This window comes from Pipistrellus hanaki, assembly GCF_964339955.1.
Source record: "Pipistrellus hanaki genome assembly, chromosome: 2".
NCBI lineage: Eukaryota > Metazoa > Chordata > Mammalia > Chiroptera > Vespertilionidae > Pipistrellus > Pipistrellus hanaki.
In genome coordinates this window covers 106,894,839-106,917,863 of record NC_140504.1, presented here as the reverse complement: position 1 = coordinate 106,917,863, position 23,025 = coordinate 106,894,839, and the positions used below count along the sequence as shown (strand labels likewise).

The following is a 23,025-nucleotide window of genomic DNA, read 5'->3' as shown; positions in this document are numbered from 1 at the left end:
AAAGAGAGGTGGGAGTTCATGGTGTATACAGGGATAGAAAAGTTTAGTGTGATGGGAACATGTATGGGGCTAGAGGTAGCACCAGAATTTTCAGGACCTTGTAAGGCTTGTTAAGGATCAGGGCAAGGTCGAGGAAGGGTCTAGGATTTAACTGGGGTGGGATAGGACAGCAATGGGATTCAAGAAAGGCAACTCTAACTGCAGAGTGCAGAATATCAACACAGGAAGGATGGAGGGAGCCATAGCAGTGATCGATGGCATCAGGGAAGTGGGCCTGGACAGTGCTCTAGACAGGGAATGCGGAGCATGATTAGACAGGAGTTATTCCAGGAGGGCTGCGGTGAATGAAGCCTTTCCTCAGAGAGGGCTTGTTCTCATTAGCAGAGAGCCAGAGGGAAGAACAAAGTTTCTGTCCTATGCACGCAGCACACACAATCAGGCCCTTGCTCTATCCAGTCAACGTTTGCCAAGGTCAGCTTTCAGACCCCAGGGAGGTGGCTGCTCCAGCCTCCTCTGCCCAGGCCTCACTCCCAAACATAAAGGACATTTGTGTCTATGCCTGCCTGGGAGCCAGGCTAGACCTTCCACCACCGAGTCACTCAAATTAAAATAGCCCCGTGGACAGAGTGGGCTTTGGAGATTAGAATTCAGAGTCCTAGAGACAAGGAGGGGTCAGAAGTTGGCCCCAAGAACCTGCCATCATATCTCCCCTGTCCGTTTATGATTTTGGGGGTTCCCATCAGAGAGGCCCAAGGGTCTTGACTATGGGTAAACACAGCATCCTGTGCAAGGTTAAGGGAGACGCCTCGTGGCATGTGGGTACCAGTGCAGGGTGTTCCACGGCACCAGAGAGCGGCACAGGTGGAGAAAGAGGTCTCCAGGCAGAAGGAAGGAAGAGGCATGCTCTGGATGTGCAGGCGCCATCTCCCCGCACCTCCATGGTCTCTATCAGAAGGAGCTCTTGGGTTTCTTCATAACATGTCTCATTATCTGACCATCTCTTCTCATTCATTCTGATTTATAAGTCTGTCTCTTACCATTAAAGAGTCAGCTCTGGAAGGGCAGAGAGATGGCTGCCAATGTAACCTGTTCCTTGCTCACAGTTTGGCATAGCAAGAGATCAGTTAGTATTTGTTGAATGAATGAACAAATGAATGAGTGATACTACCAGTAACTAAGAAAATACCACCACTCATTTGTTCATTCATTCTACAACCACAGAGAGGGAAACAATGCTGCCCAAAGAATAAGCAGGCTCTGAAGCTGCAGAGCTGTGCCGATGCATCCTCCCCGATGGCGCCTCATGCTTTAGCTTCTCCCTGGCAGAAACCCTGAGGACCACAACCCTCCCTATGGGTGATGCCACCCTCATCTTAGCTTCCCCTGGCATTTCACTGCGCCATCTCATTTACTCCCCACAAGCCAATGGCAAGGGCTCACTCCTCTCCTATTTAGAAGAAAGAGAACTAAATGGGAGAGAGACTTAATCAGATCACGAAGTGATCCCTGGAGCACAGGTGTGATGGGACCTGTGTCCATACTCACTCCTTTGGCCTATAGCTGGACCTTGGGAATTCTAAACAGTTGTAGAAGCTGGCAAGATTCTCCAAGGTACAGACACACATTCTGCACCCAGAACACTATTGCTCAGGCCTCCAGTCACAGAGAAACAGAAGACACATGCAGCCCCACACTCAGGGATGCTCTGGCTCGGCTTCCTGGCCTACCCTCTTCCAGGCCCACCTCCCAAAACAAGGGAAGCCAGCTGGGCTGGGCCAGCACTGATGAAGCCTCAGAGAGGAACCAGAAACAGAGATGCACCCCACAGGCTGGTAAACATGCACTTTTACTTGGGTTCAAAGCCAGCTGCAATGAGGCCCTGGGAGGGACAGAGGGGCCTATGCAAACAACCTACAATCCAGCCCAACCAGGGCCTCTGCTTGAGGAAGTGCTGCTCATAGTGGTATCTCTACTGGAGGCCTCCAACCTGCCTAATGATCATCTTGGGGACAAAAGTCAGGGGACAGGCCTAACCCAAGAGGAAAATCAAGCCTCTAATGCATGTCCTGCAGCCTTTCCAGGGAAGCTGTGAAAAGTCCCTTTATTCTTCCTGAGCCATTTGAGCCAGGACTGAGGCAGAGGTCAGGCCCATCCCTCCAGGACCATGGGCCTCAAGCCTGGGACAGCTGGCTGAAAGGCCTGGAGACACTGAAGAATGAGGCCTAGGGCCCACCTTGGCACTCTTTATATATGGACACTTGAGACAGCCCAGAGCTACCCAGGAGATAGAGCCTCTGTGCAAGGAGCTCAACAGGTCTCAATACTGAGCTCCAGCTTGGCTGGCCTTGCTCGAACAGCATTTGGAAAAACAAAACAAAACACAAAAAAACCAAGATGAATCACCAAGATTTTACCATCTAGAAATTTTATATGGAAATCTAGGCTTCTGTCTTCTCCTGGGGGGTGGGGAGGCAGTAGAGTTCTGGCCACACTGAGTCCATATCCCTGCTAGCTAACAATCAGAGGGAGAGGTAGCAGCAATACCCATCAGACCCACATGTTTTCCCATCACCATAGTCCTGGTCACACCAGGCCTGCTCCTCTACCTCAATCACCTTTGTGCCTAGTGAGGGCATTCTGCATTTGCTTATGATACTTGCAAAAAAGAAAAAAGAAAAATTAAGACCCAACTCAAAGAGAAGTCATATCTATAGCACTGGGATCAGTTTATTTCCAAGGAACCTGATTTAGAACACCAAATCCCAAGGGACAAGGCTCAGTAATTCCCACAGCTCTGCACAGCTGGTGGGAATGACAAGGACTTCAGCTTTGCTGCATTCTCTGAGTATTTGATTTTCACAAGACTATCAAAGTGATGCCATCATGATCCTCAATCATATGGTTGGCAGAGCCACCAAGCTCAATGCACCAGATGTCCTCACTCCTCAGTTTCACAGGGTCAAGATACTCCAAAACTAGACTTTCAGGTGATGTCCAGGGGTTTGAACCTGAGCTCTACCCACCTTCGGCAGACCCTGAGCTCTACCCACCTTCGGCAGACCCTTTGCCCATTTATGTTCAGAATGGTGGGGAAATTCTGCCTGGAGATTAGACCAGGTCAGGTCCAGCTTCCCCACTTCTGGGTTGAGTGACCTGGGACAGGCCTCCATCTGGCAGTGGGTATCATTCTTACTCCACTTACACAATAGGAATGTGGGACCAAGCAAGGACACGCTTTGGCAACTGTAAATCCCTGTGCAAACATGTGGGGCTACTTCTGTGCTGCACCATTGATTAGGGAAGGGCTCTACTGAGAGGCTTTACCTGGACTATCAAGGCCAAAAAGAGGGGCATCAGGAGAAGCATTCTTCAAATTAAGCATTCCCTGCTCAGGAAAACAGAAACATCTCCTATATGTCCATACAGAGCTTTATACTTTCAAAAGCCCCTTTCCTTTCATTCTACCTATAGTTTACCTGGTCTTGTGCAACAATGTTTACAACACTGCCTCCCTCGCCATGGTCTCCTCTGCGGCTGGCATCACCTCTGCCCTTTCTGTATTTTTATCAGCCATTTTCTATAGCCTGCCCTCTGCCAGACCCTCACCCCTAGCTGAGCCAAGGCAGTGCTTGTTGGTTTTGACTGCATAAAGATGACCAGAGCTTCCAACCCCTGGGCTCACTCAGAAAGATTTTCAACATGTGTGCACAGAGCCAAAAACCTTCTCAGCTGAGCCAAATTAAATACAGAGGCCTCTAGTTATTTCCATATGCACAACACAGACTTAAATAAAGCAGTTCTCTGTGGAAGGCTCCAGAAGATAGGGCTGGGATGGGCCCCAGGGACACCCTTGGGATGCTAGAAATAAGGCACAGACCAGAAGGCTGGCTCTAGGAAAGAGTATGGGCCGTGAGGAGGAGAAAAATGCCCCTCTTACAGGCCTCTGCCTCAGACCTACCCTGTTGGCCAGAGCCAGGCGTGTGGCCCTCTCAGAGCCCAGGACAATCTTGACCCCAGCTCTGCAGTCTCATCCAGGACTACCACCACCACCAAGCTGCCCTAAGAGGTCCCTTCTGCACTTGCCCACCCTTGGCTGCCAGAAAGCACCTAAAATGCAAATCCTCCAAATCCTTCCTGGCTTAAAGTTTTTGTCATGGTCCAAACTCCTCAGTGTGGCACCGACACCCGCCCCGCCCCCCCCCCCAACTTGCTGAATGTCTCCCTGACCCCATCTCACTCTGAAGTTCCGTCTGTGTGGTGCTGTCTGCAGCTATGTGCTGTGGTGCCAGTTCACTGATGCTGTTTCCCTCCTAGGATACCTGTGCCCACAGCACCCACAAGACTCCTGGGTCCAACGGGTAGGCTGATACTAGGAGGAGTGTTCTACATGTCTATGTCCTCAGTGCCAGGGCAGGGGTCAGCAAGCATGTTAAGAATGAGTGGATGAATGACCTGAGAATGGTGGAGAGAAGAACATAGATACCAGAGCTGTGCCAGGCATTGCTCTGAGCACTTCACAGGGGATTAATTCATATCATCGTATGACAACTGTTTAAAATATATTTTTGTTTTTTAAAGACATTTTAGGTTCTCTGCAAAAATGAACAGAAAGTACAGTTTCCACATAGCCCTGTCCCATGTGCACAGCCTCCCCCACTACCAACCTCCTGACAGTTGATGAACTTATGGACGTGTCACAATCACTGAGTCTACAGTTTACAGGAGGGCTCATTCTGTCATATAAATCAACCCTTCGAGGTAGGTGCTGTATCACTTTCCCATTTTGAAGACTGAGAAACTGAGGCACAGAGAAGCACACAGAGGGTAAGTAGGACAGAGGCTGACTGAGGCACTGGTCCACCAGCAGATGGAACAAGCTACTTCACACCCCCCACCTTCGTCATACTCCTCCCTCTGTGGGGAAAGCCCACCTGCTTTATTTTTACTCCTCCAGCCCTTTTAGGACCTGGGCCTGTAGCCACAGGTTCCACTGCATGTCAACATCTGACTGGCCCCCCATGGTACCTAAGGCAAATGTGCGAATAGGTCTCAGGGAAGAATGAAAGGTCAAGGTAAGGAAAACCACTCCCCCTTAATTACCTGCAACTGCAACACTGACATAGAGGCCTTCCCTGGTGACTATCTGGTAGCTGGCAGAAAGGAACTGTGTGACCTGGGCAAGTGACTTGGCCTCTCTATGCCTCAGTTTCCAATCATAAAATGAGGGTACTGTTTACCCCCAGCCAAATAACACACACACACAAATCCTCAGCCTAGGGTGTGTCACCAGGAAGCGTTTGGGGTCATGCTGTCAATATCACAACACAAGATTGTTAGTGCTTCCTCACATCGCAGGGGCATCACGAGGAGCCAGTGGGGGCTGTCAGGCAGTGAGCATGCAACAGTGGGAAGAGGCCTTCAGGAACATCCTTAGTCAAAAATAGGAATCAGACCATATGTGAGTAAGGGGTGAACTGACCAGGGGTGGTCAATGGTACAGAGCAGGACTCAGGCCCACTGTTGGTTTATTACCTAAACTTGGTTGATTTTGAGAGCCTTCTATGTGAGAATCACTGTGTTAGACACTAGAGATATTAATAATAATACTAGGGGCCCAGTGCAAGAATTCACACACCTTGATAGGAACTGTGATCCAAGAGGCTATGGTGGGCACAGGGCGGGTCTAGGCCCATCCTTTGCACCCCAGCCTGGTCCCTCCCACCATGGCCCCCAATCCCCTGTCTGCCGGCAGCCCTGCTCCCACTCCTTGGCTCCTACATGCTGATGGTGTCACCCTGCTTGCACCCACTGTGGAGCGATTGGGGCTGGCGCCAGCTGCGGGTGCAAGAGGCAACTGCTGGCCCTGATTGCCCCTCAGCAGCAGGGGGAGGTGGAGAAGGCCTGAGGAGCGATTGGGGCCGGTAGCCGCACCAGCAGTAGGTGTGAGAGGTGGGCGGGACCACAGCCCATGGGAGCAAAGGATTTTCAGTAACCAATGCCTTGGTCTGGCACCCCCACTCACCTGCTCCACCACCCCACAGCGCCTGACGCCCAGCATGTTCTGCGCGCCCCCTGATGATCAGCACATCACAGTGATTGGTTGTTCAGTTGTTCCACTGTCCGTTCTATTTGCATATTAGGGTTTTATTTATATAGATGTTCATAAGAATTATAGCAACTAAAATTTCTTGAGCACCCAATGTAGCACTATGCGATGGCCAAGTACTGAGCAATGACAGGATGCATTGGGTAAAGGTGAAAAAGGGGCTAGGTGACTACAGCTTTCTGGGCAGAACCTGAGGAGGTGAATGAAGACATGGAGGGAAGCAAATTAGGGAAGCAAGAGGTAATAAGGAGCCAGGTTAGAAGTGACTGTGTGCCGAGGAGAAGAGGGCCTGGCAGGGGTCTGGGGAAGCCCAATGCTGACACCAGCACAACGTGGAGAGCAGCTGGCCAAGTAGCATTAGAAGGAGCCAAGGTGTGGTGGGAGGAGACCCAAGAGGGCTGATTTCTTAAGCCACAGAGAAAAGCTGTTGAAGGCAGCATGTCAGGATACCCAGAGGCCAAGCAAGGTGAGGGGCCATATCATTGTATGACAACTGTTTAAAATATATTTTTGTAGGTGTGGAGGAGGCAGGTGCCACTTTCTGACTCTACCACCTGCCAAGGGGCAACCTAGGGCAGCAGGCAGGAACCTGGGGACACTCAGCAGAGAGCCCCCATCTTGTCTGGAGACCTAAGGCACGAAGGCAAGTGCCTTGGGCATCCCCCCAAGAAAGCCCTGTCTGATGGGCTGGCTTCCCTCGTTCACTTATAGACATAGGGCCTCCCATACAGTTTTCTCCAAATGGGGCAGGCATCACTTGGTCTTCTAGGCTGGGAAACTGGCCCAGGTGGCCAATACAGCCAAGGGATGTTGAGGGAGGCTCTACTCCAGAGGCCCCACAGCATGACACCTGCAGGACCAGAAACAGCAGTGCAGCAGGTCCCTGATGCAAACTCAACAAGATTTCTGGTATTTGCTTCAAAATAATCAGGGGCAATAAAATAAATTGCTCATGGGGGTCATTATGCCATTCTTTCTACTTCTATGTATGTTTAAAATTATCTGAAAGAAAAATTTCAAAATTGTGCTAAGAATTTACTACCCACATCAAAGCCTATTATCTTTCTGAGCCTTTGTGCCATTTTTACTAAGCAGGAAAACAAAACAAAACAAAAAACCCTGAACATTTAAATTATGACTTTGTGAAAGGTCAAGGGCCCCAGAGGGAACAGAGAATTCATGTTTGCTTGCCTGCACCTTCCCTCCACTAGCAGCAGAGAAAAGAGCTACTTCCCAAACACTTCCTCTCCAACTCACGCCTGGGACTAACTGCACTTCAGGCCCCTTTCCAGAGCTTGCATAGGGAGATAACTGCAGTAAGAATAATAACTGTGGTAGAATACCAGTTAGTAAGAACAATAGAATGTCTCACATTTACTGAGCAAATACTATAAACTTGCACTCCTATAGCCCCTTCTCTCCCATTGTCTCCAGTTCAGAGTCATCCCAATACCAACAAGGAAATCTGCAGGACTGTTCTTACACCAGCTAACCTTCTAGGGCTAACAAACATGTTTGTTTGTTTGTTTTTTAAAATATATTTTATTGATTTTTTTACAGAGAGGAAGGGAGAGAGATAGAGAGTTAGAAACATCCATGAGAGAGAATCATGGATCAGCTGCCTCTTGCACGCCCCCCACCAGGGATGTGCCCGCAACCAAGGTACATGCCCTTGACCGGAATCGAACCCGGGACCCTTCAGTCCGCAGGCTGACACTCTGCCCACTGAGCCAAACCGGTTTCGGCTAACAAACATGTTTTTGAGATTCAAGGCTACTATTCTGAACTTCCAAGGGCAAAGTGAGATGTCCATTTACGAGTGCCCAGCCCTAGGGATAAACCGCAGGTTCCTGACTCCCCATTACCCCACTGCTTTCTGAGTCTGCCTCATCCTCCGTTCAGGAAAGTCCAAGTGCTACAACAACATCGGGGGGGGGGGGGGGGGGGGGGGGGGGGGAGAAGCTCCACATTAACCAGAAGACCAAATTTATGTTCTCCATGGAGGGATCATAATACCAGATATCAAACTATACTACAAAACCATTGTAATCAAAACAGCTTGGTATTGGCAAACAGATTAATGGAACAGAACAGAGACCCCAGAAATCAACACACACCATTATGTCCAATTAATATTTCACAAGAGCATACAATGGAGTAAAGACAGTCTCTTCAATAAATGGTGCTGGTAAAACTGAACAGGTACATGAAAAACAAACAAACAAAAAAACTAAACAATAAATTAAAGATGGATAAAAGACTTAAATGTAAATTGTGAAACCATAAAATCCTCAAAGAAAATATAAACATCTCAGGTAGCAGAATTTTCACTGATACATCTCCTAGGGCAAGAGAAACAAAGGAAAAAAAATAAATAAATAAACATACGGTACTACATCAAAATAAAAAGTTTCTGCACAGCCAAACAAGTTACCATCAAAATGAAAAGGGAACCCACTGTATGGGAGAACATATCTGATAAGGGGTTAATATCCAAAATATATAAAGAATTCATACAACTCAAAACAAGGCGAACAATCCAATTTTTAAACATGAGCAAAAAACCTGAATAGATACTTCTCCAAACTAGATCACCAAAGAGGACATACAGATGTCCAAGAGACATATGAAGAAATGCTCACCATCACTAATTATAAAAAAATGCAAATTAGCCAAGACCGGTTTGGCTCAGTGGATGGACCGTCGGCCTGCGGACTGAAGGGTCCCAGGTTCGATTCTGGTCAAGGGCATGTACATTGGTTGTGGGCACATCCCCGGTGGGGGGTGTGCGGGGGCAGCTGGTCGATGTTTCTCTCTCATCGATGTTTCTAGCTCTCTAACCTTCTCCCTTCCTCTCTGTAAAAACTCAATAAAAATATATTTTTAAAAAAAACGCAAATTAAAACAACAATTAGGTACCACCTTACACCTGCCAGAATAGTCATCATCAATCCTAATAAAATAAAAGAATAGTATGCAAATTGGCCATATCTCTGCTACACCAGCAAGCCACGCCCACCAGCCAATCAGGGGTGGGTATGCAAATTAACCCAACCAAGATGGCCGTGGCCACAGAGACAGCAGAAGGCTTGGCTTTCCCCCCGCAATGGAGGAAGCCAAGCTTTCCGCACACCCTGGCGGGCCCAGCCCTCCACTCAAGGCACAAAGTTTCAAATATAGAAGATAAATAAATCCCAGATACCTGGGCCTCCACCTGGGTCCCTGGGGGGAAGCCATGGCTGGCCTACAAACCCCTATAGGCCCCTCACCCAGGCCACCCCATGTCCCAAGAGAACCCCAACCCTGATCCAAGATACCCTTCAGGGCAAACCAGCCAGCCTCCACCCATGCACCAGGCCTCTATCTTATCTAATCCTATCTAATAAAAGAATAATATGCAAATTGACCATCACTCAAACATACAAGATGGCTGCCCTCATGTGGTCAAAGATAACTGCCCCCATGTGGATGAAAGATGGCCACCACAAGATGGCCAGCAGAGGAGGGCAGTTGGGAGGGACCAGGCCTGCAAGGGAGGGCAGTTGGGGGCAATCAAGCCTGCAGGGGAGGGCAGTTAGGGGTGACCAGGCCGGCAGAGAAGGAAAGTTGGGGGTGACCAGGCCTGCAGGGGAGGGTACTTAGGGGCAAACAGGCTGGCAGAGGAGCAGTTAGGCATCAATCAGGCTGGCAGGCAGGAGAGCAGTTGGGAGCCAGCAGTCCTGGATTGTGAGAGGGATGTCCAACTGCCCATTTAGGCCCAATCCTACCTGGATTGGGCCTAAACGGGCAGTCGGACATTCCTTGAGGGGTCCCTGATTGGAGATGGTGCAGGCTGGGCTGAGGGACACACACACACACACACACACACACCCGTGCATGAATTTTGTGCACCGGGCCTCTAATAAATAAATAAATAAATAAATAAATAAATAAATAAATAAATAAATAAAAACAGTGCTGGTGAGGATGTGGAAAAAGGGGAACCCTAGTACACTGCTAGTGAGAATGCAGACCGGTATAGCCATTATGGAAAACAGTATGAAGGTTACTCAAAAAATAAAAATGGCCCTGACTGGTTTAGCTCAGTGGATAGAGCATCAGCCTACAGACTGAAGGGTCCTAGGTTCAATTCTGGTCAAGGGCATATGCCTAGGTTGCCAGCTTGATCCCCATTGTGGGACATGCAGAAGGCACCCGACCAATGATTCTATCTCATCAATGATTTTTCTATCTCTCTATCCCTCTCCCTTCCTCTCTAAAATAAATTAAAAAAAAATATATATATATATATATATTATATATATATATATATATATATATATATACACACACATATATATATATTTTTTTTAATGGAAATTCTGTTTGACCCAGTAACTCCACATCTAGGAATATACGCTAAAAACCCCAAAAGAACATCTGCAGCCCAAAGAATATATGCAGCCCTATGTTCATAGCATAACTATTTACAATAGCTAAGATTTGGAAACAGCCCAAGTGCCCATTAGTAGATATGTGGATAAAAAAGCTGTGGTACACCATACCAATGTGGCTCAATGGTTGAGCTTGGACCCAAAAACCAGGAGGTCCTTGTTAGATTCCCAGTCAGGGCACATTCCGGATTGCAGGCTTAATCTCCAGTGGGGAGGAGTGTGAAAGAGGTAGCCAACCTATGGTTCTCATCATTGGCGATTCTCTCTCCCTCTCCCTCTCCCTTCCTCTCTAAAATCAATAAAATAAAAAACAAAACAACAACAATGTGTTACATTTACACAATGGAGAACTATGCAGCTATAATAAAGAATCTCTTACTCTTTGAGACTGCATGGAGGGACCTGGAGAGTATTATGCTAAGCGAAATAAGCTAGTCAGAAAAAGACAAGTATCACATGATCTCACTTATTTGTAGAATCTAATGAACAAAATAAATTGGCCAACAAAATAAATCCAGAGGCATGGAACAGACTGACAGATCTCAGAAGGGAGGTGAGTATGGGAAGAAATAAACCAAAGAACCTATAAACTTACTAGAGGCCTGGTGCATGGATTCGTGCACAAGTGGGGTCCTTCAGCCTGGCGTGTCCCTTCTTGCAATTCGGGACCCTCGGGGATGTCTGACTGCTGGTTTAGGCCTGATCTCTACAGGTGGCCAGGGAAGAGCCTGAGCTGGGTGCCATGCCACTCATGCTCATCCCGCCACTGCTCGGTAGCGCTGCCGCAGAGTCATGAGAGACTCCCATGCCACAGCTGTGATGACCAACTGTGAGCCTGGCTTCTGGCTAAGTGGCACTCCCTCTGTGGGAACACACTGACCACCAAGAGGGAGCTTCTGCATTGAGCATTTGCCCCCTGGTAATCAGTGCGCATCATAGCAATTGATCCACCAGTCATTCCAGCCATTCAGTCGTAATGGTCACTTAGGCTTTTAAATATATATATAGACTAGAGGCCTGGTGCATGAAAATTCATGCACTGGAGGGGGATCCCTCAGCCCAGTCTGCCCCCTCTCAGAGTCCGGGAGACCTCAGGGGTGGGAGTTGACCTGGCGATCAGGGGAAGGCGACGCCTCCATCACACCTCTGCTGCTGCCACTGCTGGCAGCACAAGTCTTGGCTGGCCCTGGTTACCTGCGCCTTGGGTGGCCCTGGGCAGCTGCTGTCTGAGGCTTCCCTGCACCCCGGGCCAGCCCTGGGCAGCTGGGGGGCTGAGGGGACTGGGGGACTCTGGAGGCAGGCGCGGGGAGAGGCCAGACCTGCCTGGGGGCGGGCCTACCCAGGCCGCACAGCTGCCGTCCAGGTGGGGCTGAGGGGACTGGGCACCGCCATCTTGTGGCTGTGGGTGTCGCCATCTTTAAGAAATGCCCTTGACTCTCTCTTAACCCTGGCCGTGTCTATAGTTAAAAAGAAATTCCCACTCCCATCTAGCAACGTATCTGCAGTCAATTAGCATATTCCCTCTTTATTAGCTAGGATGGCCTCATACTTTGTTCAGAGCTTGGTATATAGTAGGTGTTGAATAAATAAATGGAGGAATAAATGAATATACTAAATTTTTAAGAAATCTATGTCCTGTAAAGTTTGAATATTTTATTTTCTTTTTCTCCTCACTTCAGTTTTCTTATCTCTAAAATTGGAACAATACCAGCTACTTCACAGGATTCTTGGGAGGTTGAAATAAAATAAGTATATTAACACTCTTAATTGTCCACTCTTAGTGGGCTGTTTAAATCTGGGTTAACGCAATGTTTCCCAAACTTTTGACATATGTGTACCCCTTCTATAATTTTTGTAACACTGAGTACCCCTCACACTCATGAGAACGCATATCCCCACCAAACTCTTCCCGTACCCCTGGGGGTATGCGTACCACACTTTGGGAAACACTGATTAGGCTGTGTGTGTGCTTATAGCCCACACACAGCCTATGAGCTTTAGTCCCTTCTCACCAAGTCTGCAATCTGTCTCACCCCCAGTTGCTTCCATCACTGCTTCACACCATAAACATCCCTGGCCCTTCAACTGCTTTCCTCACTACCATTCTCTCAGCCTTACTCTTTCTTAACCCTGGCCTTGACCATAGTTAAAGATACCCACTCCCATCTAGCAACGTATCTGCCCTAAACAAGTAACATTCTCTGTGCTATTTGCGCACTCTGTGTGTATTAACCCAATCTTCACAACAACTTCACAAGCTGCTATACCAGCACCTCATGCTACAAATGGAGGAACTGTCTAAGGAACACGCCCAAGATCATAGAGTGTGTGCGGATCATATAGCATGTGAGGATCAGAGCTGAGGTTAGGGTGGTAGGCAGCCTGGCTACAGAATCTGCCCCCTTATCGTCCTCCCTCACCAAATGATGACAAGGGTCATGAAGCTCATCTACCTTCACAGATGTGAAAGCTGAGTCCCAAAAAGAGGATATTAGGAGATGACTGATGCTAGCACTTCTGGAGAGTTAACTGCAGCCAGTCCTGCCCACGGCTCTCCAGGAGGTTTCTTGTCTCTGGAGAGAAAGACCCTTCAAGCTTAGTAATAATCAGGACAAATACCGTAAGAACAACTACAATAATTATAATTAACATTTATTGAGTGCTTGCTATAATATACTAGAGCAACATTTTAAATGTTTCACGTGCACTAACACATTTAATCCTTACACCATCTAACCTCCTGGTCAGAAACAGAGAAACAAACACCATTTGGAAAGAAGCATTCACACTGGCAGATTCCAATCCAGCCCAGAACCCAAATGAGCAGGCCACTCACTAACCAGCTAGTGACTTTCCAGATTATTAATGCTCCTCCCCTCCCATGGGGAGTGAATAAGAAAACAAAACAACCAGGAAAGTGCAACATTGGGTACCCTTGGGTCACACACATCTCCCCAGAGAACAAAGCAACCAACCCTCCAAGCTCAGGAGGGCATGTGTGATCCATGGGCTCATTCACTTCCTCACTAGGGTGGTGCCTGTCATGGGCCTAGGGCCTGGAGGGCATCCACCCAGCTGGGGTCAGCTATGCAACTACAAGAGTGGCCAGTCCAATGTAAGCATGCCATGTTTCCTACCACGATCACGGTAACTTTCTCTCAGCAGCAGCTCATGCAGTGGGAGCACCCGATTTGGTAAGGCCACAACAATGAATTCTCCAAGAGCCTTAAGGGCCTTTAAACTCCTTGTGACTTGCTTTGAGGACAAAAAGTCACGCTCAACAGCCTTTGAGTATCCTTCCCCACCACACAAGCACACACAGACACAAGGGACCGGGCCACCTCTGCAGAACTCACGCCCATGGCAGGATCCAAGCCCATCAGACCTTGCCACTGTGCTTGGTGGGCAGATATTCCATCATAATTCAAAGGAAATTTACAAAAGAAGAAGAAAGAAAATCCAAAGGGTTAGTGGCAGTGGAAGAACAGAACACCGACTTGAATGATCAAGCTATCTGACTATAAAGGCCTAGGGCTGGCCAGCTGGGCGAGGGCTTTTAGACACCCATTTTCTCAGGTACTTCTGTGAAGCAGTATTAATATTCCTTTCCACAGAGAGGAAGACTGAGGCTAAGAGGGGTGTGGTAGCTTGTACTTGAGTTTGAGCTGGGATTTGAAACTAAGTCTCTGCCTCTCGGAGCTGCCTTTGACTCAGATTCTCCTAGAAAACCATGACCCCATGTTCCACAGAGTCCAGCCAGTTAACACACACAGGCACACTAAGCTCCCACAATCCAGGGAACCCTGTCCAATCCCTTCCAGAAACACCTATTTGAGCAGTCCTCTCACTGTTTGTGCAGATGTCAGTCCTGTCCTTGTTTTTGAACTGAAAGTTGTGTAAATATTAGTACAACTAGTTCAGAGTCAGACTTCTTTGAGCAAAAGCATGAAAATCCTGGCAGGGCTGGCAAGGGCCTGTTAGAGGCCCAACATCAGAACATCTGGATTTCACTCCAGGCTCCCCTTGTAATATTCTGCCCGTTACTGGATTCCCTACCCAATGTGCCTATTTAGAAAGGGAGGGTAGGGAGAGACCAGGACTCTTTAAGGCTCAAACAGCAGAGCATCAGGTGCTGCACACAAGAGCTATCAGAAAAGCTTGCAGGGTGTGCCCTATACCATGAGAGGTTGTCTTGAAATGTTACAGACTGGGGTTCTCCTGAGGTCTCTGCAGAGGAGAGATGCTGCATCTTTTCGGGGTTAAGAGATGGGGAGATGGCCAGCTGAAAGGACTCTGGGTAGGGGCAAGCTGACCAGTGCAAGGAGCTCCTGACAGCCTCTGCAGGCCAGAAGTTGGGCTGATTCTCTCTGGCCCTCCCCAGGCTTCCTTCAAAACCATCCCAGGCACTGAGGAGCAAATGTGACCTAACTGTGGCGAGGCTGAAGGGTGAACTAATATGTCCCCAGCACCTAGAACAACAACTATACACAGCAGGCACTCAGTAAACCACAGAGCCTTGGTGCTGACAAGTTCAAACAGTCGAACTCAGTGTTCTCTCTTGCAATATGGGGATGCCAGGACCACAAGGAAGAGAATGCAACACCAGGTGGGACAGCTGCTTAAGGCAGTGGCACCTGTGGGATATGACCATCAGGACCCTCATTGTCAGACTGATCCCCTGATTCCAGACAGCTGGTGCTGCAGCTGCAGTTTGTTTGGCCTCCACCCCAGATGTAAGGAGCAATGGTCCTTGGGAACTATACCCGCACCACCTCACATGAAGCCTCAGGCCCATAGTCTCAGGCCCCTGGGGTGAGGAAGAGACAGAGGGGAACATATGCATGTTCTCAATGCAACTGCCAGCTGGTTGCAAGTATACAACACAAGCCAAATTAGCTTGTCAACGACCCCCCCTCTGGCCTCCCCCCAGGCCGTGCTCCTAGGAGGGACCTGCAGACAGCTCAGGGGGCAGCTGTGCTGGCGAGGGGAGCAAGGAAATCGATAATCCTCGCACATACACACTCTCTATAGTCATAAATATGGGTCCTTGGATGTTCAGACAGCCACCCACAGACTGTGAAGCAGAAAAGGATTGGTCTCCGGGACATTGCCCACCGCCCCCCATTCCTGATCATAACAAGCATATATAAACAAACACTACCAATCCCACCAGCAGCCCCTCACAGCCACAACAGTAGCCACACAGAACTCAACCTCCCTCAGTTCCAGATGTTCCAGTGCACTCCCAGATGGCCTGGAGCACACAAGAACCACCTGTGCATACCCTCAGCCTTGCACACACTCCCTGACAAAGTGGACACATAACCCCAAACACCGGCTTAGGGTCTCACAAAAACAGGCCTGCAGGAGGACTGCCTGTGGCCCATCTGCAGCCAGACACAAGAGCAGACACCACTGGCCACAGTTCCTCTCACAAGCTCTCTACCACCTGCTCTCCCGCCTCCACCAGATATCAACTCCCATCAGTCTCTCCCACGTGTGCATCCAGTCACTCATGAGCATGAACACACACACCTCCCGTCCTGGCAGCATCTGTTTCTCACAGGCACAAGCTCGGGTCCTGTGTCCGGCTCACCGCACTAACACAGACACGCTCCACCCCGTCTCACAGGCGTCCGTCCGGACGGCCTGGCGAACTCTCGCACACCCATCCCCAAAGCCTCCGCGGCACCCGCGCACCCCCGGCGTCTCCAGCAGACCCTCCACCAGAGCTCAGCGCCCGGCTCCGCAGCCACCCCGGCGGCCGCCGCGGGGCCTGGCCCCTCGCTGCGCCCCGCCCGCGGGCGCCCTCCTCAGCCTCCCCGCCGCCCTCGCCCCCAGCCCGCCCGGGCCCTTACCCGCTATCGAGCTCCAGCTCCAGCAGAGACTGGGTCCGCTCCGAGTGGCAGTGCAGGCACCACATGGCGGCGGCGGCGGCGGGAGCTGGCGGCCCGGCGCCCGGGGCCCAGGCCGGGCCGAGAACCGCCCACTGTGCCGGGGGCGGCCGGCTCCCAGGGCCTAGGCCGGACAAGCAGGGGGCCTGGTCACCGCCACGCGATCGCCTGGGCGACCACCGGTGCCTGCCCGTTCCCACCACCCCCGGCTGCAAGCCAGTACCCAGGCCACCCAGCCCGGCCCTCCCCTCCGCCCCGGCCGCCGCCCCGCCCGCCGGCGCCGCGCCGGCCGCCCCGGAATGTGGCCCGGAGGGGGCGGGCCGGGGCGGGGCGGGGGAGGGAGCGCGGGGCCGGGCCGGGGCCTGAAGGGACTGGGCGCACAAAGGGCGGGACTCCGGAGCCGGAGCCGGGGGGCTGACAGTCGCTGGGGCAGGATTCTCAGGCCCCGCCTCCCCCGTTCCAGCGAGCTAGGTCCTTTCGGGGCGGGGCGGGCTGTATACTTCAACAGAGACACCCCAAAGTGCAAGCACAGCGGATACAAAAGCCCAGACCAGCTAACGTAGCCCGCTCTGTGACGGCGCTCATGTCTGCCAATCCTGTCTTGGCCTCTGTTTTTAAAACTAGGCCTTTACTGTCCCAGATGGTGTAATTCTGCGGCTCTGATGCCCTGTTCCCCGAGAAAGGAGTAGGTCCCATCCTGAGGCTGTGTACTTTTTGGGTACTTTTTGATGAGGATCTAATGGAAGCAGTTTCTCCCTAACCCCCTGCCCTTCCTTCACTCAGAGATAATGTTCAGACCCCCACAGCAGGCTTAATACACTAATTAGTATTTTAGAGCTCTTTACTGATATTTGGTCCTCAAGACAATACTGTAATGGTGGACATTACAGGTGGAGTTATACATAGGTCCCATTTTCAGAAGAGGAAACAGGCTCAGCTTAAATGAGTTAACCAAGGAACTTTTCCACAACTTGTCCTTTCACAGGATTGCTCAGCTTATCCTACTATAGGCAACCATGGCTTGCTGTTCTCAATTTGCATATTTACTTGTTTATTATCTATTCTTGGGCTTCATGAAGGCATGTATAGTGCCCAGCATCCACACTTTTGGAATACCCAAATATGGTTGGGAGATATCAAGCAGATATAGATACAATCAAAACCCACTTGTCTTGGGCTATCCCACCCACAAGTCCATCACCTGGAGGGCCCAGGCAGCTGGCAGTTCTGTGGAATTCAGGAAGTGTAGACCCACTAAAGTAAGGACATCATCTTAAGTCCTTTTAAATTTGTTTTTATTGATTTTTAAAATTTTTTTTAGAGATAGGAAGGGCTAGGAAAGAGAGAAATAGAGATCAGCTGCCTCCTGCACACTCCCTACCAGGGAAGTAGCCCGAACCCAGGAAAGTGCCCCGTCTGGGAATAGAAACTGATCTCTCCGTGCATGGGCTGACCCTCAACCAAGTGAGCCACACTGTTAAAAGACCATAATCCTGTCCTGCATCCCTGTTGGTCTAGGTGGGAAGAGTGGGGGCAGAGGGAGGGGGACTCCACCCCAGCTTGAACTGCCCTCTAAAAATAGAGTGCAGTAAACAGCTAAGAGAATTCCCCAACCCAGCTGCTAGAGCACTCCAGACAGGCTCCAACAGCCTCAAGACCCAATTCTTTAAGAATTCCAGACACTTCTTCAAGGCCAGGGCCTCGCCACTCACCAGACATTGTTTCAGCTGGGATTTAGAAGAAGGGTTAAATTTCACTGTTAGCCTTTGGAACACCACTGGGTGGAGTGTCTGAAAACTAGATGCCTCCTAATTCTCTTGTCTTGTTTTATCTTCCTGCTAAATGTGCCTCTTGCTTCTGCTCAGTTAACTACCTCACATATTAATAATTTAGCAAACTACGAGGCGAGCAAGAAAAGTTCCAGCCTGGAGAGACAGAGAAAGTTCATTTTTCTGCTGAAATGACTAAACTGGGAAGAATTCGAACATGTATCATTTGGGCAAATTGCTTAGCCTTCTGAGTCTCAGTTTCCTCAACTGTAAAATGTGGCTCATCAGCCACCTTTATCCATCTTTACAACTTGCCATTTAATTTATCAAGCAATTATTAGTGCTTATTCTGTGCATGTCTTCTGAGACCTCGATGAGGAGATACTGCTGTGACAAGTGTTCCCCAGTATGATGTCATGATAGTCTGGAGGAAGGAGCCTATAACTCTTCCCCATGAGAAGCTCCAAAGATAAAGGTACATTTGAACTTGACCTTGAGGGATGAGTAGGAGCCAATGTAGAAGGGTTGTAGGATACAAGAAAATCATAAAAATGTTACTTCCGCCGAAACCGGTTTGGCTTAGTGCACATATGTCAAACACAAGGCCCGCGGGCCAAATCCAGCCCGCCAGGCCTTGCAATGTGGCCCGCACCGCGCTGTCATCACTGCACTCCGCTGTCAGTTTATGACATTGTCAGTTTATGACTGTTCAGTAAACCATTCGGCCCGTGATTTAGGCTGGATTTTGGATTTTGGCCCCTTCTCTGATTGAGTTCGACACCCCTAGCTTAGTGGATAGAGTGTCGGCCTGCAGACTGAGGGGTCCCGGGTTCGATTCCAGTCAGGGGCATGTACCTTGGTTTCAGGCACATCCCCAGTGAGGGGTGTGCAAGAGGCAGCTGATTGATGATTCTCTCTCATCGATGTTTCTAACTCTCTATCCCTCTCTCTTCCTCTCTGTAAAAAATCAATAAAATATATTTTTAAAAAATATTACTTCCACTGTATTTTCCTGGGTTTCAGTCCTGAGCTGCTTGTCTTGGACCATTTCACATGCTATAACCAAAATTTGTTCCCTCGCCCTGGCTTCTAAAAGCCTCCCTCTTTCTTTCTTTTTTAAAATATGTTTTTATTGATTTCAGAGAGGAATGGAGAGAGTGAGAGAGATGTAAACATCAATGATGAGAAAGAATCATTGATTGGGTGCCTCTTGCACACCCCCAAGTGGGGATTGAGCCTGCAACTGGGCATGTTCCCTTGATCGGAATTAAATCCAGGACCCTTCAGTCCACAGGCACACACTCTATCCACTGAGCCAGACCAGCTAGGGCAAGCCTTCATTTTCCATAGCCTTCCTGTTCTTGGACCAGACAACTGGCACGCCCCACCCCCCACCAAAAAAAAAAAAGTAAAATTTGCAGTCTCTCTCCTAGAGCTGTCAGGATGAAGGCTCACCTCTCTTCATGCTGGCTTCAAGGCCTGTGTGGTCTGCTTCTGGTTCATCTTTCCAGCTCTGTCCTTTATCATATCCCCACTATGCACACCACACCTCCAGGAATACTGAACTTCTTTGAGACCCCTAAATTCACCACTGTGCCTGGCTCATGGTTAGGACATGGGTTTCAGCTTTTGATGTCACTTCTCCCAGAAAACCACCTCTGTCTGGCCCCTAGACCAACTTACAAACTCCTCTAGTAAAGTACACTCTCATGTTACTCTGCAGCTGCTCTTTCTTCACACCCTTGAGCTGTACTACCATTGCCAGGTTTGGGCCTGTGTCCTCTGTAGCATCCCTTATGCCTACTATGAGATCAGGGACACAGAAGTGCCCAGCAGCTGAATAAGTCAAAGGTTAGTAAACTAAAGCTAGAGAGCCAAATTTAGTCAACTGCCTGCTTTTTAAAAATGTCTTTTACCCATTCATTTACATATTATTTGTGGATATTTTTGTGCTATAACAGAGTTGAACAGTTGCAACAGAGATGTATGGCTTGCAAAGCTTAAATTATTTATAGCTCTCCACAGAAAAGTTTTGTCAACCCTGAGATAAATGAAGCTCCCCTGAAGAAGTTTCACACTGGTTCCAGCTACCCCAGTGAATGCCTTGCCATTCAGCCAGACCACCAGTGTCCTGGCTCAGGCCTCATGGACAAAACCTGGAAGAGAAGAATCCAGACATCCTGGGGGAAGATGATGATTAAAACAACAGTGTTGCTGAAACCGGTTTGGCTCAGTGGATAGAGTGTTGGCCTGCGGACTGAAAGATCCGGGTTTGATTCCAGTCAAGGGCATGTGCCTTGGTTGAGGGCATATCCCCAGAAGAGGGTGTGCAAGAGGCAGCTGATCGATGATTCTCTCTCATCGATGTTTCTAACTCTCTATCCCTCTCTGTAAAAAATCAATACAATATATATTTTTAAAAACCCAAAAAATTAACATTAAAAGAAAAGAAAATTATAAAATAACAGTGTCACGAAAGAGAACCATGATAGCAGTGTAGGTAAACAGTGGGTACTCACCGCCTCCCACAACCACAGATTACAACTAAAATACAGAATAACCATAATTTAGAACCACCTGAAAGCTGGCTGAATTAGAGAAGTAAAAAAGAAAGCACATTGAGACTGGTAGGAGAGGCAAAGGCATGGAATGTGCTGGTCTGATACCCACGAGTGCTGTTTTTTAAGAAATCATCCCCGCAGAGGATGCCTGCAAGGGGTCCTAGCCCCACACCAGACTCCAACCCATCATCTCAGAGCTGGGAAGAGAAGACCCCATAACTTTGGATTGTGAAAACCAGCACGGATTGAAGCTGCCAGACACCCAAGTGTCCCTCTTAAAGGGCCAATGCACAAACTTACTTGGACCCATACAAGCTCCAGAACCAGGAGGCACTGGGAGACTCAGAAACATACGGAGAGGAACTGGGTTGTCTGGCATCAGGGTAAGAACTCTGGGGCAGCTTTCTCCCAGACAGGAGTGTTCACAGGGATCACTGGTCCTATGCTGGGACCTCCCCTGTCACAGGGATGACTGGCAGCCTTATCTGAATCTCCATCAGACTGGCGCACACTGTTTACACTGCCCTGGTGATTCTCTTAGAACCTGACCCATCCAATTTGCTGCCCCACTCAAGCTGTTTGCAGCAGCTTTTCCATATGAAAGGCCTATCCTGACTCAGACTTCAGACTTTGCTAATATCTCTCAAACAAGCTGCAGCTCATGACAGCAAGCCCAAAACCTATCAATAAAAGGTCCAAGACCCAGCACTAGCACCAGCCTGCATTGCTTCACAGTTGGGCATCATCTAGGCAATTCCAAACCCAATACAAATAGAAAGCATCTATAGATTTCTCTGTAGCTCCTGCTGGGTAGCCCTAGGCAGTGGCTGACTTTGCACCTCCATGGAGACTCTAGAGCCATGGCACCCAGTTGACAGCTTCAGAACATAGCAGACTATAACTCTACACATCCACAAGCAACACACTCAAGGGGCAGACTCAGTGAGCATCAAAACCCCACTGAAACAAGTCCTGCTCCATAGGATGTCTCCTGCATAGCAGCTCTCCCACTATAATCACAGTGGTCCTCACAGCTAATTGGCCTGGAGGTCAATTTCTCCCAGAGCACCAACAGGCTCAACTACAACAAGACTGTGCACACAGCCAACACAAGGGTGCACCTAGACTACCCAACTCAGGTGACTGGGAAGGCTGAGCCACTAGGCCCTACAGGATACCTACTACATAAGGCCACTCTACCAATTCCAGGAAACATAGCAGCTTTACCTAATACATAGAAATAAACACAGGGAAGCAGACAAAATGCAGAGACAAAGAAACATGTTACAAATGAAAGAAATGGAAGAAAGCAAACTACTAGATACAGAGTTCAAAACAATGATTATAAGGTTACTCAAGGATCTTCATGAGAGCTTTAAGGGACTTAGTGAGACTTTCAAGGATCTTAGTGAAAATGTCAAAGACATAAAAAAAGGTCCAGTCAGAAATTCAGCATACACTAACTGAAATAAAGAATAATTTACAGGGTTTCAACAGTAATTTGAAATATGAGGAAGCAAAAAACACCCAATCAGAAGAGCAAAAACAAAAAAATCTATATTTACAAAGAGCCAGGGTCATAACATCCAAAACGACTGAAGTCTCAACCAAACGCCAGGCTGTGTGCACAGCAGGCAAGCAGGCTGAACTGCTGACAGAGAGAGAGAGAGAGAGAGAGAGAGAGAGAGAGAGAGAGAGAGAGAGAGAGAGAAACAGCAGCCAAGCCTCTCTCTTTCTCCCAGAAGTCAGCAGTTTAGCCTGCTCGACAGCAGGCTGGGGTGGCTGCTGATCAGCCCCACTCTATGATCAGGCACGGAGATAGTCCCAGAGATGCTGACTGGCATAGAAACCGACCAATCAGAACTTAATCTGGGTGAACTGCAAAGGCAGAACATAAGGTGGGGGCTAAGGAGGGGTTTTAAGGGCAACAGCTGTTTGGAGTAAGGTGTAAGAAAGTTTTTCATGACTGGTTTGGCAGTATAATGCATATGGCTGGCTATCAGTCCAAATATAGGGATTATGTGTTTTTGCGTGCCAAGACATCTCCTCCTGCTGAAAAAGGCTCCCTCCCCCCATTTAAGCAATCCTATCCTATATAATCTATCTATACTAATAAAAAGGTAATATGATAATTAGGCGGGGTCAACCAGCCATCTTCCAGAAGCCTGACTTCCTTCCGAACAAAGCCATGGTGGGGGCCAAGGCAGAGAGGGCAGTTGGGGGAAACCAGGCCATCAGGGGAAGGCAGTTGAGGGTGACCAG

General features: G+C 49.0%; 1 protein-coding gene across 7 annotated transcripts in view; it reads right to left on the bottom strand.

The window, feature by feature from the left end:
- IQSEC1 (IQ motif and Sec7 domain ArfGEF 1) overlaps nt 1-23,025 on the bottom strand; it is a 227,441-nt gene that overhangs the window by 73,987 nt on the left and 130,429 nt on the right. For 3 of the 7 annotated variants that reach the window (XM_084872431.1, XM_084872435.1, XM_084872433.1), the window contains exon 1: nt 16,398-16,700. The exons of 3 other annotated variants lie outside the window; for them this stretch is intronic. In XM_084872431.1, the coding sequence (XP_084728557.1) occupies nt 16,398-16,462 (65 nt within the window). In that variant the 5' untranslated portion in view covers nt 16,463-16,700. Of the gene's footprint in view, nt 1-16,397; nt 16,701-23,025 lie in introns of those variants that run through there. One more of the 7 variants, XM_084872437.1, reaches the window with a different exon arrangement.